Here is a 24,411-nt window from a genome sequence, read left to right as displayed (position 1 = left end):
TTATAATATATCATTAAAATAGAAATCCTACTAGAGTCAAGACATGAAAAATATATACAATAGTAGCATGTTTTTTGTTTTTTTTGCTCCCCTCTTCCACCTAATTTTTAAAAGACAGACATTGTAGAACAGTGAAGCAGAAGAGACATTTGTCTGTAGCAAACTTAAATCTGGAATGCTTGGATTTCCCCCTGTGCCCCCGCCCCCGCCAATGCCACCGCCACCGCCACCGCCACTTTGTTGGCGTGACAACTTGCTCCTCCATGGTGGTATGCTGTAGTTCTGCTTTGGAAGCTGAATGGAAGCATTCTGTTGGCCCTGTGATCCACCCTGGGTCCAATAAGAAGCCAGATTAGTGATTGGATAGCAAAAGCCCTCTACAGCATCTGTATTAGCTGACCTACATAGAGTCCAAATGCAAGTGGAGCTGAATTCAAAACCATATTAAATTACAGCACTCTTGTGACCTGGAAAGCATAGTATCCAAATGTATTTGAAAATCATAGGAGATCTTAAACCTGACTCTTTCCGTCTTGCCATTTCCTGAGTGTGGTTCTATTAAGTCTTGGGGAGGGAAGCTGTGCTGTATTGGCTTTGAAAGGTCTGGTTTGGACACACAGTGCAGCAGGGGTCATAATGTGCAATTTTTGCTTATTGGTGATTTTTGTTTTTAAAGAGCTTTTTGTTTATTTTTGCCGGTTCATTAGACACTGGTTTAACACACAAGCCTGTACTTCTGTAAAGTCCCCATCTCTGCTCCTCTTAAAAGCAGCTTCCCTTAAGATTTCTGTCTTGGACCTTTATTGCCCAAAATGTCACTACTTCACAATACAGTGTACATTGATTAGTGACATGAAAGATATTTCCCAAAACAGCTCTATTCACTTCTTACAGTTTACGTTTGGAAACGGCAGGATCTCTCCTCAAAGTTCAGAGTATTGTTCTTTTCTTTTCTTTTTCCTTTCTTTTTCTTTTATTGCCTGACCTTAAGCATGACAGCAGCGTGATCAATGATTGTGTGTCTTAACCCCTTTAGTCGTAGCTGCAGTAACATGGCCCTGTTTTTTAAGGTTGCTTCTGTGGCTCTGAAAGCAAGCTGCGAGGATGTTTCGATACTGTTGCGTTGCAGGAAATTCCCCTAAGATACCATCAGCTCTAGAAAGGCAAGCTGGGGTGTTCGCCTATGGGGGTGGGGTTGATGTATGCCGTTGATCTTGTAAACCATGATACGGCTCTCACTGCTCTTTCTTTAGTCTCTGCGAGTTGGTGCCTCTAGTTTTGCTTCAACAGCCCAGTGGCAGCTTGCGAAGGCAGCATGCTACTTTTAGTGAGTAGCGGGCAAAACAAGCATGGTTGAAAGCGGTTGTGCTGTGGAGACACAGCCCATGAGAGGCAGATGTGTTGCTGGAAACTGTTGCAGGTAGTAATGCTTCAGCCAAAAACATGCCTGTGACACTTTGTCAGATCCCACACTGCCCATGAGAGCCATCCTCCCTTCCAAAACCCCGTCCAAGGGAGGTCTGTTCTCTATAAAAGGGAAACCCAAAAACCACAGACATTTGCAGTGCCTTGTCGTGCTCTTCACCTCACTAAAACTTCCTTCCAGGTTCGCTCGCCGATGCCGGCTCTGGCTGTGCAGGAAGTGAAATCTGCCTGGGCACCTGAACAGCGCATCTGTCATGGAGCCGTTGAGCTGTCAACATGCCACTTCCTGCCAGGGGCAGAGAGTGGCACGGGTGTCAGTCTCTTTTGTACTGTGTGCTTCATGACTTTTTAGAAGGTGCTTGGTGGCAAGAAAACAGAAGACTGAAGATGGCAAGGGGGGATACTTATTGCAAACTCCTTTTGGATGATATATATAGTACTGTGCACAAGTTTTAGGCAGGTGTGAAAAAATGCTGTAAAGTAAGAATACTTTCAAAAATAGACATGTTAATAGATTATATTTATCAATTAACTAAATGCAAAGTGAGTGAACATAAGAAAAATCTACATCAAATCCATATTTGGTGTGACCACCCTTTGCCATCAAAACAAAATCAGTTCTTCTAGGTACACTTGCACACAGTCAGGGATTTTGTAGGCATATAGTCAGGTGTATGATTAAACAATTATAATAAACAGTTGCTAATTATCATCAATTCAATATATAGGTTGAAACACAATCTTTAACTGAAACAGAAACCGCTGCGTAGGAGGAATAAAACTGGGTGAGGAACAGCCAAAGACAGTTTACTGTCAAAATTCATACACCATGGCAAGACTGAGCACAGCAACAAGACACAAGGTAGCTATACTACATCAGCAAGGTCTCTGTTAGGCAGAAATTTTAAGGCAGACAGGGGTTTCCAGATGTATTGTCCAAGCTCTTATGAAGAAGCCCAAAGAAACTGGCAACGTTGAGGACTGTAGATGCAGTGGTCGTCCAAGGAAACTTACTGCAGAAAGACGTATCATGCTTAATCCTTTCGCAATTAGAAGATGTCCAGCAGTGCCATCAACTCAGAATTGGCAGAAAACAGTGGGACCCTGGTACACCCATCTACTGTCTGGAGAAGTCTGGTCAGAAGTGGCCTCCATGGAAGACTTGTGGCCAAAAAGCCATACCTTCAACGTGGCAACAAGGCCAAGTGAGGGAAAAAAGTATTTGATCCCCTGCTGATTTTGTACGTTTGCCCACTGACAAAGAAGTGATCAGAAAATCGCATTTCAAAAAAGTTATAAATTGATTTGCATGTTAATGAGGGAAATAAGTATTTGACCCCTTCGACTTAGTACTTGGTGGCAAAACCCTTGTTGGCAATCGCAGAGGTCAGACGTTTCTTGTAGTTGGCCACCAGGTTTGCACACATCTCAGGAGGGATTTTGTCCCACTCCTCTTTGCAGATCCTCTCCAAGTCATTAAGGTTTCGAGGCTGATGTTTGGCAACTCGAACCTTCAGCTCCCTCCACAGATTTTCTATGGGATTAAGGTCTGGAGACTGGCTAGGCCACTCCAGGACCTTAATGTGCTTCTTCTTGAGCCACTCCTTTGTTGCCTTGGCTGTGTGTTTTGGGTCATTGTCATGCTGGAATACCCATCCACGACCCATTTTTAATGCCCTGGCTGAGGGAAGGAGGTTCTCACCCAAGATTTGATGGTACATGGCCCCTTCCATCGTCCCTTTGATGCGGTGCAGTTGTCCTGTCCCCTTAGCAGAAAAACACCCCCAAAGCATAATGTTTCCACCTCCATGTTTGACGGTGGGGATGGTGTTCTTGGGGTCATAGGCAGCATTCCTCCTCCTCCAAACACGGCGAGTTGAGTTGATGCCAAAGAGCTCCATTTTGGTCTCATCTGACCACAACACTTTCACCCAATTCTCCTCTGAATCATTCAGATGTTCATTGGCAAACTTCAGACGGGCCTGTACATGTGCTTTCTTGAGCAGGGGGACCTTGCGGGCGCTGTAGGATTTCAGTCCTTCACGGCGTAGTGTGTTACCAATTGTTTTCTTGGTGACTATGGTCCCAGCTGCCTTGAGATCATTAACAAGATCCTCCTGTGTAGTTCTGGGCTGATTCCTCAACGTTCTCATGATCATTGAAACTCCACGAGGTGAGATCTTGCATGGAGCCCCAGACCGAGGGAGACTGACAGTTATTTTATGTTTCTTCCATTTGCGAATAATCGTACCAACTGTTGTCACCTTCTCCCCAAGCTGCTTGGCGATGGTCTTGTAGCCCATTCCAGCCTTGTGTAGGTCTACAATCTTGTCTCTGACATCTTTGGACAGCTCTTTGATCTTGGTCATGGTGGAGAGTTTGGAATCCGATTGATTGATTGCTTCTGGCTCCCAGGTGTCTTTTATACAGGTAACGAGCTGAGATTAGGAGCACTCTCTTAAAGGGAGTGCTCCTAATCTCAGTTTGTTACCTGTATAAAAGACACCTGGGAGCCAGAAATCTTGCTGATTGATAGGGGATCAAATACTTATTTCCCTCATTAACATGCAAATCAATTTATAACTTTTTTGAACTGCATTTTTCTGGATTTTTTTGTTGTTACTCTGTCTCTCACTGTTAGAATACACCTACCATTAAAATTATAGACTGATCATTTCTTTGTCAGTGGGCAAACGTACAAAATCAGCAGGGGATCAAATACTTTTTTCCCCTCACTGTATGTATGAAAACACAGGAACTGGGGTGCAGAAAAATGGCACCAGGTGCTCTGGACTGGGTGCTCTGGAGTTAAAATGTGAAATATTTGCTGTAGCAGAAGGCAGTTTGTTCGCCAAAGGGCTGGAGAGCGGTACACAAATGAATGTTTGCAGGCAACAGTGAAGCATGGTGGAGGTTACTTGCAAGTCTGGGGCTGCATTTCTGCAAATGGAGTTGGGGATTTAGTCAATGATCATTTAGAAATGACGGTATGGCCCCCACAGAGTCCTGATCTCAACATCATCCAGTCTGTCTGAGATTACATGAAGAGAGAGAAGTAACTGAGGCTGCCTAAATCCACAGAAGAGCTGTGGTTAGCTCTCCAAGATGTTTGGGCCAACCTACCTGCCGAGTTCCTTCAAAAACTGTGTGCAAGTGTACCTAGAAGAATTGATGCTGTTTTGAAGGCAAAAAGTGGTCACACCAAATATTGATTTGATGTAGATTTTTCTTCTGTTCACTCACTTTGCATTTAGTTAATTGATACATATAATCTATTAGCATGTCTATTTTCGAAAGCATTCTTAAAAACTTTAAAAACGGACTTGTTTGTCCAGCACATCACACACATGCTCGACTGGATTGAGATCTGGGAAATTTGGAGGTCAAGTCAACACCTTGAAGTCGTGATTCATCAGACCAGGCCACCTTCTTCCATTGCTCCATGGTCCAGTTCTGATGCTCACGTGCCCATTGTAGGCGCTTTGAGCAGTGGACAGGGGTCAGCATGGGCACCCTGACTGGTCTGTGGCTATGCAGACCCATACGCAACAAACTGCGATGCACTGTGTGTTCCGACACCTTTCTATCAGAACCAGCATTAACATTTTCAGCAATTTGAGCTACAGTAACTCGTCTGTTGGATCGGACCACACAGGCCAGCCTTCGCTCCCCATGTGCATCAATGAGCCTTGGCTGCCCATGACCCTGTCGCCGGTTCACAGCTTTTACTTCCTTGCACCACTTTTGATAGGTACTGACCACTGCAGACCGGGAACTCACTACAAGAACTGCAGTTTTGGAGATGCTCTGACCCAGTCGTCTAGCCATCACAATTTGGCCGTTGTCAAAGTCGCCCAGATCCTTTAACTTGCCCATTTTTCCTGCTTCTAACACATCAACTTTGAGGACAAAATGTTCACTTGCTGCCTAATATATCCCACCCATATATATATATATATATATATATATATATATATATATAATATAATCTCACACACACACACTACTGTGCAAAAGGAGTTTTTTTTTTTTTTTCTTTTTTTTTTTTTTAGGTTTTGGTGTATTGTAATAGTGATTCCATAAGCATACCATACTATCTGCAAATTGCGAGGCATACATCTGTCCCGGGATAGATGTTGCTAATAGGTTGTAAGTTAGTCTTCTGCCAGGCTTGGCCATGTCGGAGCTCGCCTTGTGGAGATCCTGAAACAGCCTGCTGAAAAGTAGGCTGTATACTCAGAACAGATGGTTTACAAGGCCACCAGTGTGGGTGTGCGCTTGTGCATGTATATGCATGTGCGTGCGTAGCCTGTGTGCACTTCTTTTTCTGAATGATGCTGCCTTGCAGTTCCCCATTTTGAAGAAGGTACAGAAACCCTTTGGTGATTCGTGGGTTAAACACCAGATTGTTCGTTCTCCGAAAAGGAACTGGAGACTTTGCTGGGCATTTGTTGTATTTTGGACTTCTTCCCAAATGGGGAGATCGGTGCAGCCTAGGTTGATTGGATAGTTTGTCCCATAAATGTGGTATTGGGCTATTTATTTTAGATGGAAATTATATGATTCAATATACACTGTGCCCAGATCATCTGTAGCACAGTTGCAGTACAGGAGAACACCTGGGCATTAGTATCTGATAAAGGAACCCCCTCAAGAAAGGTGAATCGCAGCACCATAGCAACAAAGCCACAAGGCCTCTTGTCTGCAAGCAGTAGAATAATGGCATGTGTTTCTGCTGGGATAGAGACCCCGTACTATTACCCCTGCTTTTTAATCTTTGCCAATTGAAAAACCCAGAGAGATTTAGGTCACGCTTTCACACTGAAGTTGGAAGGAAGAATGGAGAGAGGGAGAGGAAGAGTGTGCACTATGAGGGCTGATGTCATCACCCCCACCCTGTCGGAGTCTGTGAGATTACCTGTAACGCCACAGATCCAGAGGCAGGCGGGCAGGCAAGTCGGCCTAGTCAGAAACATTCCTGACCTCTCCTCCAACACACAGGGCCGTGTGGGATATGGTGTAAAAATAACTTCCCAAAAGGCACCCTGTGTGCCCACTCAAGGCCAGCGGGACCTGTTTGGTAGCCTTGAGGTCCCCTCCCCCGAACAGAAGGTTATAAAAAACAAAAACGCCTACAATAACAGGGAGAAGAAAGGAGTGAAGAAAAAAAAAAAAAAGTCAGACCTCAGGGCAAATAAGTGAATTCAGTTAATTATAGAATGTGAGGAATAATTAACACATCACATTTCCAAATGCAAAAGTGACTGTAATATCTTGTTATGTATCAGAGATAACGCATATTGTAGTGGTTTGGGAGGGATGCATGTTCTTGCTCTTACTTTTTCAAAACGTCCTTCTAATGTTGCCTACTGAGGGATAATTAAAATTGGTCTGTGGGAAAAATTATCACACTCTTCTAAAAGCACACCAAGGTTTTTTTTTTTTTTTCTCTGGTGGTCGTTAGTGGTTTATCTTCCTCCTCATGGAAAGGTTATCCACTCTTATCTGTCCCCTTCCCTGGATAAGACTGAACTGCCTGGTCTGTAAGTAGTAAATGTCATACCCATTGACTTTGCCCCAAACAAATTAATAATAATAATAATAATAATAATAATAATAATAAAATGTAACTGCCATGGCCCCGTCCTGTGCTTCAGTTCTCTCTCCCAGATACCACCTGTGACTCGCTCTCTTTTGTGGGTGAATTTGAGAGTGGTAGGACTGGAAACATGGAATCCTGTCACTCTCACGAACCCCGCCCCCCACAGCCATTCCCAGCTTCCCATCTCCTCCCTCTGAGCGCTGTGTTTTGTGTCGTGCAGGAGCCCTGGACGAGGATGTGGTTGTGATAGAGGCCACCCCCGGCCCTCCAGTCAATGCCAGCGAGGAGATCAATGTCACCTCAACTGACAGCGAGGTGGAGATCGTCACTGTGGGGGACAGCTGCAGGTGAGCACCAAACCGCTTCCTCCTGGGTGTGTGCTGGTTGGTTTCAATGTGCGTTCATCAGATCCTCAGTCCTCAAGGTTTAATAGGTTTCTCTCGATCGCCACCTGCACTGGGACCCTGGAGAGGGCTTCAGTTGACTCAGTGGAGTGAATAATTAGTTTGATTAACGGTCACTACTTTAGTGAAAACTGAGAAATGTCTCGGCCCTCATGGGGCCGCACTTGAGGATCGCTAGTGTGAAGTTTGTCGCCAGGCCAGGTAACGCAGAGTGATGTCCCTTCAAGTGCAGCCTGCAGACCAGAGCGAAAATCCCAGTGGCAGCATATGTTCCAGTTCACCTCACTACACGCCACTGACCCCATGCTGCAGCACAACTGGTTAAAAAAGCCTGAAAAAAAAAAAAAAAGTTCCTTACTATACTTCTCAAACTTCTCTCACTATAACTGGTGGTGTGGTGTGTGCATGCTGTACATGGTCCTTTACATAATAAGAATGGTGTTTCTATGTTGAGTAGTGGGCTACCAGGTTAACCGGATCAGCCAGTTTCAAGCACATTTCAGGTCTGTATTGAAGTGTTGTCGTTAATTGGTAACGTGCACTTGGTGTTGAGTTCAGTCACTCGAACGCTTGTGTGTACACTCACTTCACTGTGCACACAGCGGTTTCATTACAGTGTGCTTGCCTCCCCAACCAACCCACCCCCCCCCTTTTTCTCTTCTGTAAAAATTACCATCCAACAAGGCCCGTTCATCTCCTATAGCTGGCCTGGGGTCACTGAATTTCCCTTGTAGGCAAAGATGTTTCTTGAAAGTCCCCTTATTTGGCTTTGAGGAATGACACTCACCATGTTAAATCCAGGTGATTTCACTGAAATTACCTATTCGACCTCTCTCTGTGTTCTCGTTATCATTATTACATGTGTAACTGCAGAATATTAAATTCAACATGCTTGAAAACCATTCTACACCTTTCTGGATACAGATACTGTATTATGATTTTTATTTTCATAGCATCAGTTTTATTTATTTTCCTACTTTGTTTTCTGTTATGCACCTGTGCTTTTACGGAATTAAATTGAAAGTTTAACTGGTATAAAATCTAGGGATCTATTTTGCTTTGTCGTCACAATGGGCAGCATGATTCTCTGAGAGTGAGGTGGAATGCAGTGGTCCTCAGCTGGTCTTCCAGAGAGGGACTTTCCACTGGGAGGCGGCACAGAGTAACTGTTTAAACTTCGCAAGAAGGCAGTGTAGCAGTCAGGGTACGAGATGCTCAATTGGTGTAATCGCAGTGTCACTGTTCAGTCCGTTGGCTTTCCATGGAGCCAGTTCTCTGCCTCCCTTTAATTGTTATTGAGGTGCTTCAATGCATGGTGCTTAAAATCATATCCAAAGGCTTGATTCCATTATCCTGCTCAGTGGTTCCAGAAATAGCACGACTGGCGAGTTGGCCTGCTAGCAAAGTCACTTTGTCAGCCCAGATTAATTGCTTTCTGCTTGTGATGTGCGCCTCTCCCTCTCCTACCAGTCTGGTTTTTGAGGCGAAAATTACCGGTAATGGAATCAGTAATGGGTTACTTTTCTTGCCCCCTGCTGTGAATCCATATCCCTGTACATCTGCTTGAGTGAACCTTTTTCTTTCTCTTCTCCTCCCCCCCCTGTCCCTATTTCACAAACGAAGGGGAGCACCTGTTCGGAGAGGCCTGCCACTGTACAATGCTCCAGATTCATGAATGCTGTTCACCCCTCTTTACAATTTTAAAACCAAACAGCCCGCAATAGAGCCGCAACGTACCCGTTTATCATCCCCACTCGTTTGTGATTTTCAAACTCGTGGCCGTGGCACTTCAGTGAAGTGGCAGCTGTTGCCACCGCACAATAAAAATATTGAAGGGAAATGTGTCTTGGATTCGTTTGACAAATATAAACATTAGCAAGTGGCAGGATGTATTTCTGTAGCGGCCAACAATCTGGCCCTGCTTTTGTGTCGCAGCCTGCATAAAGGTCCATTCCTCTGCCCTTTAAGCAGTAATCACTAAGGCCCTGACTGAGATCTGTTCTCCAGTGATTTTGGCAGGCTGTGCCAAGGGGAACCAGAATTGCCTCGATTGAATGAGGAGTCGGAACAATGGTCAGCAGCCTTTTTATCAGTGTTTCTATCCAGTCTGACCGAATGTTCCTGTGTCTAGTGGTCCTAGCATTTCAGTCATGTGAGCCTATATTCTGGTTCACTGGCACTGAAAAGTGAGTTGTCCCCTCCCCCTCACCTTATGCAGAGTCAACACGTAGTCGAGAAGATGGTCACTGAAAGACACCACTTCCTGTTCCTCTGCATTACCAGTCCCCCTGCCCTGCCTTCCCGCTCCATAAACAATGTTTATGATTCTTTGTAAAGGGAGAAAAAGGATTCAAAATGGGCCTTATTTAAAAACTTAACAAATGCTTAAATATTAAGGACATTCAGAGGGAACTAAACCTAAAAACAAAGGACTGAGAATCTGGTGTGTTTTTCTTACCCTCTCCTTGCAGTGATTGGTTGTGAGTCTCAAGCCCACTCTCTTGGATTACTATACTGCAGAGTACAAGGCCCAGAGATGGGAAAATAAACTATTTTAGAAGGGCTTTGGGAATGTTGCATTGTGTTTTCTTCGTATATTTCTTTTTCTCTCAATCTCTCTCTATGACTCATCCAAAGCCCCTGTAATGTGACTGGAATGCTGAGGAGAGCGTGAAGGAAGCATTTTTTTTATTTTCCATCATAGGTTTGGGTGGGAGTAGGGGGGTGGGGGTTTGACATCTGTGGAAAATGAGTGACCTGCTTTCAAAGGTCATACAAGACAAGCAACGGGCTCTCATTCTTCCTGTGAGTGTAGAGTGTGTTGTTGGGGTGCATGAGTGTATGTGAAGTGTGATAAACCGAGAGCCACGTGCCACTGGAGAAATTATTACCTGACACGGTGAAACCTCTCCTCAAACTTGGAAGCTTAGGTGTAATGAGTGGAGACAGGCCGGGGTGAATGGTCGGGGAGGGGCTTTGCACGTCGGGTCCTTTAAAGTAGAGCCTGGGATACAGAAAAGCAGAGGCATTTGATAAAAGTTGAATGTCAAGCTTGCAGGTCCCCTTATGATGTGTTATTAATAAACCTCGATTCCATCATCAACAGCATGTCCAGGGAAGGTTAGGATACAGCTTAGGGTAGGCAGTCTTGTCCGACTGCCCTGTCTTTATTCTTATTTTAGTTCTATTCCCCCTCCTTCTCCCCTCCTTAAATTTAGCCGTTAACTACTAGATTGAGAGATTGACATAATTTAATGGAACTAAAGTTGCTTAATTTGATCTCTCTACTCTTAAATGATCTTAAATGGAGGCAATTGTTCAGTCAAAGATAAAGTAAACCATGGGGCTTAGCTGGGATAATTGAACAGGACAACATCGACAATCACAGAAAGCCCTTTTTCACTCCCCGTTCTTAAAAGGATAGTGTTTCAGGAGAAAAGCGCCGACCCGCTGACTGCCCAGAGTCATATAAAGTCGGGTTTTGTAGGTGCTATAGCTGCGGTGTGCTTCCTCGTTGCTCTGTTTGCATTGTTCTCGAGGTGGAGGGGGGTAGGTGTTTCCTGGAAATGAGTGTGTGCTTTACAGTCCAAGAAGAGGAGAAGAAGTGAGCTTTTAGTTTCAGATCACATGAGTGAGATGGCCTGGCTTGTTTGAGAATGCCTGTCCAGCTCTCCTCTTGACCTGACCTTTTTGTGGACACAAAGGGGTCGAAGTTCAGCAGGATGAGAGTTTTTCACTGAAAGGATCTTTGTTTATAATTCAAGGGGGGAGGGGATATGGAGTGGTGGAAAAAGAGAGAAGCAAGAGATGTTCCCTGACCCCCCCCCCCAACCCCTTTCTTTCCCCATTTATGCCCCGTTTCCAGAGGTGGACACTTAAATGGGTGTTTCCACTGGCTGTTAACTATCTGGTGCCGGAAGCATCGTAAGCGTCCGTCACGCCCAGTAAGGAAATACTTTGCTTTCAGAAGCGGAGATGTGTGATTGACTTGTAGACAGACAGGGAAGAAATCAGCTACAGTTTGTTGGAAGATATAATCTCAAGTGCCATGTGGGATCACACAAAATTAGTTTTATTAGCAGCATGGAGTGAAATCCACATACAGAAACAGACTGCTTACAGTTAAAATCCAAGCATATTAAAAACTTGGATATCACAGGACATCGGTGCAGTGCCGTGATTAGTTAAAAATAAACTGAAGGATAATAATCAAATCGATAGCAGCCGATTTTATTAATATTTTATGAACAACTGGATGGTGTTTCAGGCTGTCCTGTGAATGGTGGGCAGGTCTGTTGTATAACAGCCCCATAGAGACAATCAGTATGAAGGTGAACACGATTTAGTTAACGTGTGTCCATTGACAAGTTAATGAATGAATAAATACAGCAGATCTCGGTTTCTCTTTAAAACATAAAGGACTGGTTTAATAAATGCTTCCATAAATGCCATGACTGAAACCTGCACACTTTAAACCTGCTATATTGTAGCTGCTGTTACTGTATGATTAATCGTGAACTATGTGTATTTTGTTTCAACTGTAACTTGCACTGGTTAAGGACGTCTGATAAGTAAATTAGATTTAATTAGCTAAGTAAATTTAAAATAATACGGCAAAAAGTGTTGTTTGCAGTTACGAATTTATAGTAAGAGTAATCAGTTAAGGGAGTCAAGTTGTGCCATTTAAAATGCATATCTACTAGCACATATCTTGATGATGATTACAATAATAACAATAATAAAGAGCAAATTTGTATTGTTGCATATGGAAACGTTTTCTTACGGTAATGTCTAAATATAATAGCTATACAAGTTTAGCTCTTCTTAATAAACTAACCTAAAGGATTATTAGGAACACCATACTAATACTGTGTTTGACCCCCTTTCGCCTTCAGAACTGCCTTAATTCTACGTGGCATTGATTCAACAAGGTGCTGAAAGCATTCTTTAGAAATGTTGGCCCATATTGATAGGATAGCATCTTGCAGTTGATGGAGATTTGTGGGATGCACATCCAGGGCACGAAGCTCCCGTTCCACCACATCCCAAAGATGCTCTATTGGGTTGAGATCTGGTGACTGTGGGGGCCAGTTTAGTACAGTGAACTCATTGTCATGTTCAAGAAACCAATTTGAAATGATTCGACCTTTGTGACATGGTGCATTATCCTGCTGGAAGTAGCCATCAGAGGATGGGTACATGGTGGTCATAAAGGGATGGACATGGTCAGAAACAATGCTCAGGTAGGCCGTGGCATTTAAACGATGCCCAATTGGCACTAAGGGGCCTAAAGTGTGCCAAGAAAACATCCCCCACACCATTACACCACCACCACCAGCCTGCACAGTGGTAACAAGACATGATGGATCCATGTTCTCATTCTGTTTACGCCAAATTCTGACTCTACCATCTGAATGTCTCAACAGAAATCGAGACTCATCAGACCAGGCAACATTTTTCCAGTCTTCAACTGTCCAATTTTGGTGAGCTTGTGCAAATTGTAGCCTCTTTTTCCTATTTGTAGTGGAGATGAGTGGTACCCGGTGGGGTCTTCTGCTGTTGTAGCCCATCCGCCTCAAGGTTGTACGTGTTGTGGCTTCACAAATGCTTTGCTGCATACCTCGGTTGTAACGAGTGGTTATTTCAGTCAAAGTTGCTCTTCTATCAGCTTGAATCAGTCGGCCCATTCTCTTCTGACCTCTAGCATCAACAAGGCATTTTCGCCCACAGGACTGCCGCATACTGGATGTTTTTCCCTTTTCACACCATTCTTTGTAAACCCTAGAAATGGTTGTGCGTGAAAATCCCAGTAACTGAGCAGATTGTGAAATACTCAGACCGGCCCGTCTGGCACCAACAACCATGCCACGCTCAAAATTGCTTAAATCACCTTTCTTTCCCATTCAGACATTCAGTTTGGAGTTCAGGAGATTGTCTTGACCAGGACCACACCCCTAAATGCATTGAAGCAACTGCCATGTGATTGGTTGGTTAGATAATTGCATTAATGAGAAATTGAACAGGTGTTCCTAATAATCCTTTAGGTGAGTGTATATCTTAATAGAAATGTGTATTTATGCTTTACGTGATTGGAGACAGCGTAGTAAAGAATAAAATAGACACAAAAGTCCTTTCCACAGGCTTTATCCATCGTAGTATTGTTTTCTGTCTTTGTTTTTAAAACAAAACGCAAACCAAACCCACAATTGGTCAGCTTTCCCACAACAGGGGATGGACAACGGCCTGGTTTTACAAAAAGCTCTGGGACGTGTCCGTCTGGCCCGGCACGGCACGGCATGGCACAGACGCTTAAGCCAGTGGAACCGAGGCATTAGTTATGCTGTACTGCTACATCCTCTTATCCTCCCCCATATTGTTGTGCTGCTAGGCCTGGTTAGGAAAGCAGGGGGGAGGGGATTCAAATCCACTGAAGATATCGTCTTCTGAGGCAAACTCGTCATTAGCCTGTGTAAAACCAGCCAGTAAATATTTTTTCCTAAAGAGGGAGAAATGCTCAATTTTAAAGGGCCCTTATTCAGCACTTCTAATGGAATAGTTCCCTGGGATTCTTCTAAGCATAATGTATATTGCTCTGTCAAAAACTGTTGAAACTGCTGTTTTGTAAGATAGTAATTATTACTGCCCCCCCTTGGCAGCTGGAGAGGGTTGCTCTTAAACAGACCATATATTGCTGTACAGTTCATGGCCATGGATTCAAAAACACACTTCCTAAAAACTCACATGTGCTTTTTCCTGACGATCATTGTCTGTCTGTCTGTCTCTGGGAGGCAGCCCAGTGTCATGATGTTTTCAATGGGCTCTTTGATGTGCATGCACTTGGTTATGAAATAGGGAAAACATGGTCTCTTATTTCTCCACCAGTGTGGCGTTGGTAAGCACTGTGTGTTTGAAACCAGTCACATTTACAGTCTCCTCTACCACAGTCTGTTCTTCACACATGTGTACTGATTATAGGTTTCCATTTCAGTTAGGCAGGGTCATTTTCAGTCCTCCCCAGCTTGATCTATCACACTTCAGTGGCTCACTGTGCCCTATCCACTATAGCTGATGTAGTACTACCTGGAGAGCAGGAAAACCCAGTCCACTGTAAACCTGGACTTGTCTACATGCAGCGATGTGAAATCCATACCACTGCAACATCCACTGGCACAGAGTCTCTGAATCACTGAAGCTGGAGTGCTCTTCAGTGGTTCGTCTCAGCCCATTGTACCAGTGGACTGTCTCCAATCTGAATACTTTGTGTCACTTTTTGTAGGTTGTTAATTATTGCCTATGTGTTCCTTGGTAGTATGCTGGGGAAACTGTTCAAAATCTCATGCATAATACATATTCAATTATGCAATTCTGTGCAATAATGACGTTGGGTTGCTTACACTAATTAATTAAAAATACACAGGCGCGTGCAGCCTTTTTTTTTTCCCCCCACCTCTTTCCCCCCCGTCCCCCCTCCCCTTCTTCTTTTCACCATGTAGCCTACCTGCATATGAGTGCAATCTTAGACACCGAACACCCGCCTGCGGTAACAACACAGTGGCACTGCTGTGGCAGGTCCCATTTGTTTACCTCCCTGTTGTGCAGCAAGTCCATAAACACCAGGCTGGCAGAGACCCAGCTGTTGCCAAGCTCTGATACTGCGGGACCGGCCAGGCTGGGACTGTTGTGTAGATACGGCCCCTCACCCGGTTCCTGCTACCTCTGTGTTGATCGCTTTCTGCCTCCCTTCCTAAAGACCTATCGTAAACAGGTATTCCACAATAATCCCACATCTGCTTCACGGCAATTAGGAATTCCCCCAGGCCAGGCTGCCGCATTGCTCTGGGAGCCGAACGCGAACCAATTATGGAGCAGCCTGATGCATTTCTCCAGCGCGGGGAGCGTGGGGGACCCGGTGGGAGAGCATTAGCTGGTGGGAATGCAGAAGAGAGATTCCCAGCAGCACCAGGGCTGGATACAGCTCCTGGGCCCTCTGCTCCCGAGTTCCCGCAGCACGGCAACAGAGCCGGCTGATGCCATACGATGTGTGTCAGTTTTCCCTCCTCTCTCACTCTCTTTCTCTTTCCCTCTCTGTGTAATTGTTCCTTGGTGTGTTTCCCACTTTATTTACCCCTCTGTGTTCCTCCCCTCTCTCTCTCCCTCCCTCTCCCTCTCTCTTTTGTGCACTCTCTGACATCTCTGTCTCTCTCCCTCCCTCTGTGTGTGTGTGTGCGTGTGTGTGAGTCGAGCTGAGGGCATGACTTCTCAACATTCCACACTCCAGCTCCACAGGTCTCGGGGGGGGGGGCCCCCAGAGAGGGCAGGGTGCGCAGCACTGGGTAGCAACCTTCTGCAGTCAGGGCTGGGTCACAGGGCACTGATACTACAGAGAGAAAATGCTAGGCATGGGAAACAGAAGGCACACTGGAAAATTTCTGTTTGCACTCCCCAATATGCAGTATCCAGTACAGAGAAGGACAACTGAAAACCACAGGGCTTCTGCTACTCTTCATGTGGGGAAGCGATCAAAGCACAGCAGATTAACCCCAGCCTGTCAGCATATTGTTTCCTTGCTAGGAAAGCTAATTGGGCATCTTCATAGGTGCAGTCCAGGCCAGGACCACAACTAATTTTCAGTTTCAACACTTATGTGCATTTCCATCAGGTAGAAGGAAGAGATTTCTGGCTTAAAAATAAATATAAACAGCTACCACCAGGCATTGGAATTGTAATATGTGGCTGATGGGAAATCTTCTGACTTGGTCCAGCTCCTACAGTGGCCTGACCCACTTCACATAAGAGCTAGAAAACCCCAAGATAACACCTGAAAAGAAAGGAGGAAGCTTAATGGTGTGGGTGTCTATCACTTACATCTCCCCTCCCTCCCCCCCCCCACTTTAGTTAATCATTTTGTTATGATGTCTTAATGATGCAATCTGCGGTTTAGGGGTTGCGGCTCAGCGCTGGGAGGCCGAGGGAATAGATTCCCAGAGCTCCCCTGTCTACCGAAGTAACTGAGCCATACTGCGGAGGCCCAGATCTCACCTCCTCCCCTCTATCATCTATCTCATCTATCCCAGTGGTGACATTGGGGGGGGTTAAATGTCTACTTCAGGTGTCGATCACACAAAAATACAAATTGTACACTAGTAGTGATACAAGGGAGCTGGTGCACAAACCAGGCAGCAAAAAAAAAAAAAAAAAAAAAAAACAGCCATTGAAAAGTGAATGCAGACTTGCAGTGAACCCCTGTCACACCCATGGCAACTCTGTGGCCTTTGCAGCCAGCCCCCCGCCACCCCCGGTCCTGTATTGTGCAGCCCTGGAATGTGCTGAGGCCCGCCTGCTGCCCGGAGTTGCCCGCCCATCATGGCCCCACTGTCAGGCCAGCCTTGTTTACATTCCAACTGCTCTGCCACACCACTGATCTGCGCCTGCCCCGCAATCAACAGCCCGCCCCTGTATCTGTGTAACCCTGGCCAGCTTTACTGACAACCTTTCTGAAATCCCAAAATGGGTGGCTGTATTTATTTATCAATTTCTCTTGCATTTCCCTCAATCTTTTCTCCAAATCTGATGTTTTGTTAGCCAAGATATAGTTTACAACCTTTGCCACGGTTGAAAAGGAACTATTTTGTGATGCACAACAAGGACTTCCGCAGGAGTGGATAACGCTTCTTTGATGTGGTCTTTGATGTGGCTCGTTTTACTATATGGGTTAGTGTGGCTATCGGGTATATCTTGGGCTGATTCACACTGGTTAATGTTTACCACACATACTGGCAGGCGCACGCGCACGTGTTTCAGAAAACAAAACCTGGAGTAAAACTAAACGCAAGGAAAGATTAGGGCAGAAAGGAGCTGAGGTTGCCAGGGACGAAAATCGTCCTGGAATGTTCCGGTCAGGTGACTCTTTTGTGGGAACCCAAGTTGCGAGTCTCCACAATAGAAATTGTGAATGGTGCTACAGATCCTTAAGGTGTAGGCTCTGCCATTTAGCGCTTCTCCAGTTACCTGAGATGGCAGCTTGCCAAGGCCAGAGCTTAAATTATATTTTAATTACTATGCTCTTTCGTGTACTTCTCTCAGACGCAGTCTTTTTTTGGTTTTCACATCCTCGGTGTGGAATGTGTTCTGTTCTCATCCCCCAACACCCTCTCTTTCAGTTTCTCATTACTGGAGCTTGATTAAGGATTTTTTTTTGTTTTGTTGTTTTTTCTCCCCCTCTTTCCTTCTTGTAGAGCACTGCATTTGGAGCGGAGGCACATGTTATTGATCTAAATACAGTTATACCAGGGTCTCAAACTCAGTCCCTGGGGGGTGCGATATCCTCTGATTGTCATTCCAGCTGAAGCGCTTAATCATTTCATTAATCTTTTTGTTTTGTTTTGGTTTTACCATTAGATGCATCTGAAATGGATTTAATATTTCAATAAGGTTTTGATTTCAAAATGCATCACCTGTATCCACTAAGTACTAAGTTTAATTGTTAATTAGCTAATCAGGCTAATTAAGTAACTGGGAAAATTGGTTGGCACAAAAACCAGAAGACCCTGTGCCCCCTTCCTCAAGGAACTGAGCTTGAGAGCTCTGGAGGTGCAGGGAAGAGGTGTGGGGTGGGTGACAGCAATGCCAGTGTATGTTTGCGATTTCCTTGAGCTTGTGACTGACATGCTTTGGGGTCTGTGTTGCCAGGTCACGGTCAACGGGCAACCACCCCCGGGGTCACTGGGGCCCCCCCTGCAGCTCCCAGAGCCGTGGCCCAGAGCCCAGAGGCCGCCACCGCCTGTCCACCGTCATCCAGCCGCTCCGGCAAAGTGCCGCCGAGGTGGTGGACCTCACCATGGACGAGGATGGTAAGTTTTTCTGTGTTTCACACACACTGCCACTCTGCCCACCTGTCTGTCACCCCTTCTCTTGCACTTCTGTGCCTGTCCTCCCCCCAGCTAAGCTTTGCAGTGTTATTCTGTGGAAGCATCAGAATCCTGCTCTTTCAGTGGCAGGGCCTATTAGTTCATAATTGTGAACTGGCAATAACAAGAGAAGCAGGAGAAAGGGGGTGGGGGCAGGGGGCAGGTAGTATATCCATAATCACATGCTGTTAGCTATGTTTCCCCTTCGTTTAAAGCGGGGCCTGGCACAGATTTATTTTCACAATCAAGATATCTACTGACATTCTCCCACGCCAGGCTGGGAAATACAATTTAAATCCACAGTCCAAGGAAAGGCCCTTGGTCAAAGTTGAATCCCTGATTGAAAAAACTGTCTGTCCATCCGTCCGTCCCCCCCATTTTCCCTGATTCAAAGGGGCAAATCGTTGTCAAATATTCATATTGACTTAAGCAACCTAGGAACAAAAATTTTAGACATCATACTAAATTAACTTAACTTCATGAGGATTTGATGGCAGTATGGATGATTCTGCAGTTGTATGTTGTTTTCTTGTTTAATTATATTAATAAGAATAGTCTGTATGTATCAGTTTACATAACCATGTATTCATGTGCAAGCTTGAGTGAGAATGAGATGCTGGGTTAATCCTTTACCTCTTATCAAACCAGAGAGAGAAGGGAGTCCAGTATTAACCTTTCGCATTCAAAATGCGATTTTCACTGTCGTATTTACAATGGCATACTTCACCTTCCGGTAGCTCTGATGCAGCTGCTGTAAGCGTTATTCTGTACTGCTGAAAAAACGAAGAAGCCCTATCTGTTCCCCTAACTGACAGCACTGCAAATAGCAGTCTCAGTCAGCACCTTACAGCATGTCTATCACTATGGGTTACTTCAGCTGTTTTTTTTTTTTGGGTGGTTTGCTCCCTGCTGCAGGCAATATTAAAAGTAATGTTTCACCCCCCCCACCTCCAATTTATTATATTTTTATTACCTTTGCAGACAACAGCATTCTCAATTATATCAAGGGCTGTTATTTGCATTTCTTTGAGAAAATATCCTTTTTGAATATTAAGAAAGAAGTGGGGGGGGGGAAACGGATACAGGCTTCCACCAGCATGCTAATGAGATGTTTTACAGCACCCTGTAAACATGAGGCAGCCAGATCAGATGAGACCGTCATCACAGAAAGATGGTAACGAACAATGACTTGAACAGTCAATATGTAACTTTTTTTTTTTCTCCCTCCCCCACCCCCCTTGTTTCCTCCTAAGATCTCACAGTAGTGCCAACAACATCTGACAGTGGACACCCCCAGCTTGTCAGCTCCTCTTCCAACAATGCCTCTACCTCAGAGCAGCCCCCCGACGCCGCGCCCGGCCCCTCCACCAGCGCCCTCGACTCCCTGCCCGAGCCTCTGCTGGGGGGGGTGGCAGTGCACAGCAGCACCGCGGGCCCAGCCATAGGGGGTAAGGATGGATGGGCCTTGAGCCATAGCAAGAGGGGTGAGGAGAGGGAGTATGGTGGGTTGGGGTGGGGTGGGGTGATTGAGAGCAGGTCACACATTTTCTAGTCTGCAGCAATGCAAAGGGTTTGTTTCTGGCCCCCAGCAATTTGGCAGTTCCTTCAGTTTTCCAGAGTGTTCAATGCTGTCGCACAAAGTGCCTCCATGCATTGAAGTCCTTCCACATTTGAAGGACACAGCTGGCCATAGGTCCTCCTCGATGTGAGATGCCTGCTGCATGATAATCTCCATCTCTTTAACATGCAATTCCCCTCTCTTCCAGACGATGCCAGAAGAGGCTCCTCGGGGCTGGCCGGTGAGACCGGAGGCACAGCCATGCCCAGGCTGCCTTCCTGCTGCCCGCAGCACTCCCCGTGTAGTGGACCCTCGCAGGGCCACCTCCCCCTGAGCCACGCCCACTCCAGCTGCCTGCAGGCACAGCCACCACCCCCCCCTCCGCCGTCTGCACAGCTTGGACACACGCACCACTTCCAGCACCACCACCACCATCATCACCACCACGCGCCCCCGCCCCCACCCCTGCAGCCCTTCCCCGAGCCCAGCTGCCCCCTGGAGAGGCCTACCGCTGTGCCCGCCCCCTGCGGCCCTGTAAATGCATCGGGCAGCCAGTACCATGACCAGGTAGGCACCCCTCATTCTCCTTTTGCTGCCCTTTCCCTGCTTCTTTAGCCTTTTGGCGTCCCTCTCTTTTCTTTCTTTTCTCTTTCCTCATTCTCTTCATGCTGCTTTTTTTTTTTTTTTTTTTTTTTTGTAAATTAGTGAGAGAGAAAACATTGAGCAGTTCCTGAAATACAACTTTAGAAGCAAGCCACTTTGCAGTTCAACAAAAGCTTTGAAAGTGTGAACAATGTAACCTGGAGATCATGCAAAGAGTTTTTTTTGTGGCTGGGGCTCTGATTGGAAGTCAGTCTTCTGAGAACCTTTGCTCTGGATAGATTTCTATCTGGGTCTTTTCTATCTGGGTCTTTAGCATGGAGAGAGGGCTCTTATGAAACAACTGTGCACGCACCTTGATCTTCCATTCATGTGCATCTTCAGATAAATAAGTAATGACTTGTTTTTCTCCTCCTGCATATTGACTTCTTTCCAGTCAAATGGAACAGTAATACTGAATCTGTATGAAACCATAATTTTCAAGGAGCCAGAGGCAGGCGATGGAGGGATTGTGATTGCTGTCATGCCGTGTCTCAGAAGCATTGTCTCTTGTATGCCCAGATCCTAGAGGTGTTAATTGCTAAAACCGTTGTATCGCCTGCAACTGCTGGGTAAATCAAGTTGGTTTACTTCCATCCTGTTACGCTGACTGCTGTCAAGGTTGTCGTGCACTCCACCAGTGCAGAGATGATATAAAAATTAAAAAATTAAAATAATCTCAGATGAGTCTTATCTTTACAGATAGCCCAACTGCACTGTAGCTGATATTGCACAGTGTGCCCATAAGGGATCAAGTCCAGCCTGATATTGGTCCAGCCTGCCTCACATTTGTGTTGGCATGTGCATACCCATCACATCAGGGAAGACAGTGTATTGCAAGTTCTCTGTGCAGGCACGGATGGTAAACTGAACACTTGCGAACCCATTTCATCCAAAAATGGTTTACCCCCAGAAAGAATGTTGCATCTCGGTAGAATGCTGGGGTATCATCATCTTCCATTAGAGTTCCAAGAGAGGAGACCCTAACAACAGACCTGGCTAATAATTGGAAGAAATATGATATGAAGCACCTTTAACTGACATAATTTATTTCTGAACAAAACTGTTTCACCGAAAACTGCCGGAAGCCCCACTAGAAGCAAGGCCATGCTGGTTATGAGATTAAGAATTCAAGATATGTGTATGAATAATTCAAATTTAGCTAATTGCTGAAGCTGCCGAAATTGTATCGTCTATGATCAAACTTTGCTCCTGGTTCAATCAGGCATTTTAAGATCTAATGAATATGAAGGGGTGGTGGGTAGATGGGGAAGGGGAGATTTTTTTTTTTTCTTTCTGCAAGGGAGGTCTGGGGCTCTTTCCTGCCTCGTCTTCATTTAAATGCACTGCTTCAATAATTCATTGGTGGATATGCGTTCAGAATGAGGCGTCAGGTTTTAAGCATGAAAAGGAAGTGGTTGTATGTCAAATGTGTTCTGTGAGACGTTCCGCATTTTGATGAACTAGCCACAAGCAGCTAAATGCCCTGGGTTATTAAAGAGACGTATATGGGCACGAGCCATACTGCAGAGTAGGTTATGAGGTATGCATTATACATCAAAGTGTTAAAAACCTGTTTAAAATGGGATGGGTATCTCTTTGAATATGGAGTAGACTCTTCAACTGATGTGACAGGGTTCTTTTTTTTTTTTTTTCATTCCTTTTTTTTTTTTTTATCTCCTACTTTTCAAAGCAAGCTTATGATAAGGTTCTGTGGTATTGTTTCTTGTTTAAAAGCTCTGTGTGTATGTCTGTATGCATGCATGCATGCATGTAAGTGTGTGTAAGTGTGTGTGTGTGTGTGTGTCTTTCAGCATCTTGGAGCTAAAATATTCAGAAACTCCACAGATCAAAGGGAACCTGGCATTGCACAGTCCTGTAGTGCACTCCAGCCCGCTTTCAAGTAGAGCTGGGGGCTGAGGCGCCGACTCATATCTGAATTTATGTATTTATATTTCTCACAAATCTGTTTTTAAAAGTTCCCATAGTCAGTAAGGGAGGGTTCTTTGACAGGCTTCAGAACTCCTGTGTTTTTGTTCAATTCACTGAGCACACGTTTCACTCAGCTTCGCCTTTCATTATAGGTATTTGTTACATAGCTTATTTTTTTCTGTCAGTCCACTCAAAGTAGATTATCAGTGCAGGACAACATTGGACATAATTAATAATACTTATTTTATTATTGATTTTATTTAGTTTTTATAAAATGTTTTTGAATTACTGGGGGGGAGGTCACACATTTTCTTGAGCACTTAATTCAGTACACAAGTGTTTTATCCTGTTGCTATATAAACTCCTGGCAAGAACATGAACTTCGGCATATTTTGTAGCAAGTACATGTAAAACTGCACATCTCAGTTCACGCGTCTCTGCATATAGGTGTGTGTATGTGCAAAATTGATTGTATCTTTATAGTGGGGAACCCTTGTGATATACCTTGAGTAAATGTTTCATCCAAATTAATGGATAAGAGCACTGCTATTACTACTGCTACTTCTAATCATACTACTTCTGATAATGGTAATAATAGTAATATGTTGTGGGGGCTGTGCTGTGTTGTCCTTTCAGCAGACCCTGCCTGTGGATCTGAGCAACAGTGGTGTGAGGAGTCACGGAGGCAGCAGCTTCCACGGCACCTCAGCCTTTGACCCCTGCTGTCCAGGCTCGTCATCTCGCCCAGCAGTGTATAGCTCCCAGGCGGCGGCCGGGCCCAGCCAGCCGGTCACCACGGAGGGCTACGGCTCAGGAATGGTACCCCAGCCTCAGCCCCAGCCCCAGCTCTCCTCCTGCAGGCATTACATGCACCCCTCGTGTGAGTAGCACCTTTCACTTGACCAAATAGGGTTGGTTAGGTTAGGTGGTGGGGAGGGGGTTGTGGTGTAGACAAACAATTCAACCATGCATAACCATGCATATTATTATTGCACTGTAATTTGTAATGTTTTATGCCTTGAACTGCACTGTATTTTTGCACTTTGTATTGCGCTTATATCTTGTAAGTCGCCCTGGATAAGGGTGTCTGCTAAGAAATAAATAAATAATAATAGCCAGCCAGGTTATACGATGCCTAGTCTTGGCAAAGAGACTTGATGCTTTTCCCCAGCTCCTGAATCGAAATGAGAATTGTACAGAATCGACTGAGACTGGTTGGCATTCTGTTCTTCCCCTATTTGATGTCCAGTTACCCAGTCAGTCAATCATTCAGGAAGGTGTGTCAGTGATCTGCTCCAAGGCAAATTTGCACAAACATCCTGCTGCACTGTTATACACAAGACACCTACAGAAAGGCCAGATGGACAAGGAGAAATTTGCAAACGTGAAGGTGTGATGTTTCCCCTCTGACTGAGGCAAATAATTCCTGTCCCCTTTTTAATTTATTTTTCTTCCAGAAGAGACTTTCGTGACACATGACCATATACACTCACCTAAAGGATTATTAGGAACACCTGTTCAATTTCTCATTAATGCAATTATCTAACCAACCAATCACATGGCAGTTGCTTCAATGCATTTAGGGGTGTGGTCCTGGTCAAGACAATCTCCTGAACTCCAAACTGAATGTCTGAATGGGAAAGAAAGGTGATTTAAGCAATTTTGAGCGTGGCATGGTTGTTGGTGCCAGACGGGCCGGTCTGAGTATTTCACAATCTGCTCAGTTACTGGGATTTTCACGCACAACCATTTCTAGGGTTTACAAAGAATGGTGTGAAAAGGGAAAAACATCCAGTATGCGGCAGTCCTGTGGGCGAAAATGCCTTGTTGATGCTAGAGGTCAGAGGAGAATGGGCCGACTGATTCAAGCTGATAGAAGAGCAACTTTGACTGAAATAACCACTCGTTACAACCGAGGTATGCAACAAAGCATTTGGGAAGCCA

General features: G+C 45.0%; 1 protein-coding gene across 2 annotated transcripts in view; it reads left to right on the top strand.

Moving 5' to 3' along the window:
• Positions 1 to 24,411, top strand: part of rnf111 (ring finger protein 111) — a 57,117-nt gene that overhangs the window by 20,203 nt on the left and 12,503 nt on the right. Inside the window, exons 3-7 of one of the 2 annotated variants that reach the window (XM_066701299.1) lie at positions 7,248 to 7,374; positions 18,121 to 18,281; positions 19,592 to 19,786; positions 20,105 to 20,463; positions 23,107 to 23,347. In XM_066701299.1, coding sequence (XP_066557396.1) covers positions 7,248 to 7,374; positions 18,121 to 18,281; positions 19,592 to 19,786; positions 20,105 to 20,463; positions 23,107 to 23,347 — 1,083 coding nt within the window. Of the gene's footprint in view, positions 1 to 7,247; positions 7,375 to 18,120; positions 18,282 to 19,591; positions 19,787 to 20,104; positions 20,464 to 23,103; positions 23,348 to 24,411 lie in introns of both variants that reach the window. The other variant, XM_066701298.1, reaches the window with a different exon arrangement.

This window comes from Amia ocellicauda, chromosome 4 (assembly GCF_036373705.1).
Source record: "Amia ocellicauda isolate fAmiCal2 chromosome 4, fAmiCal2.hap1, whole genome shotgun sequence".
Taxonomy (NCBI): domain Eukaryota; kingdom Metazoa; phylum Chordata; class Actinopteri; order Amiiformes; family Amiidae; genus Amia; species Amia ocellicauda.
This window is presented reverse-complemented; position numbering and strand designations above follow the sequence as displayed.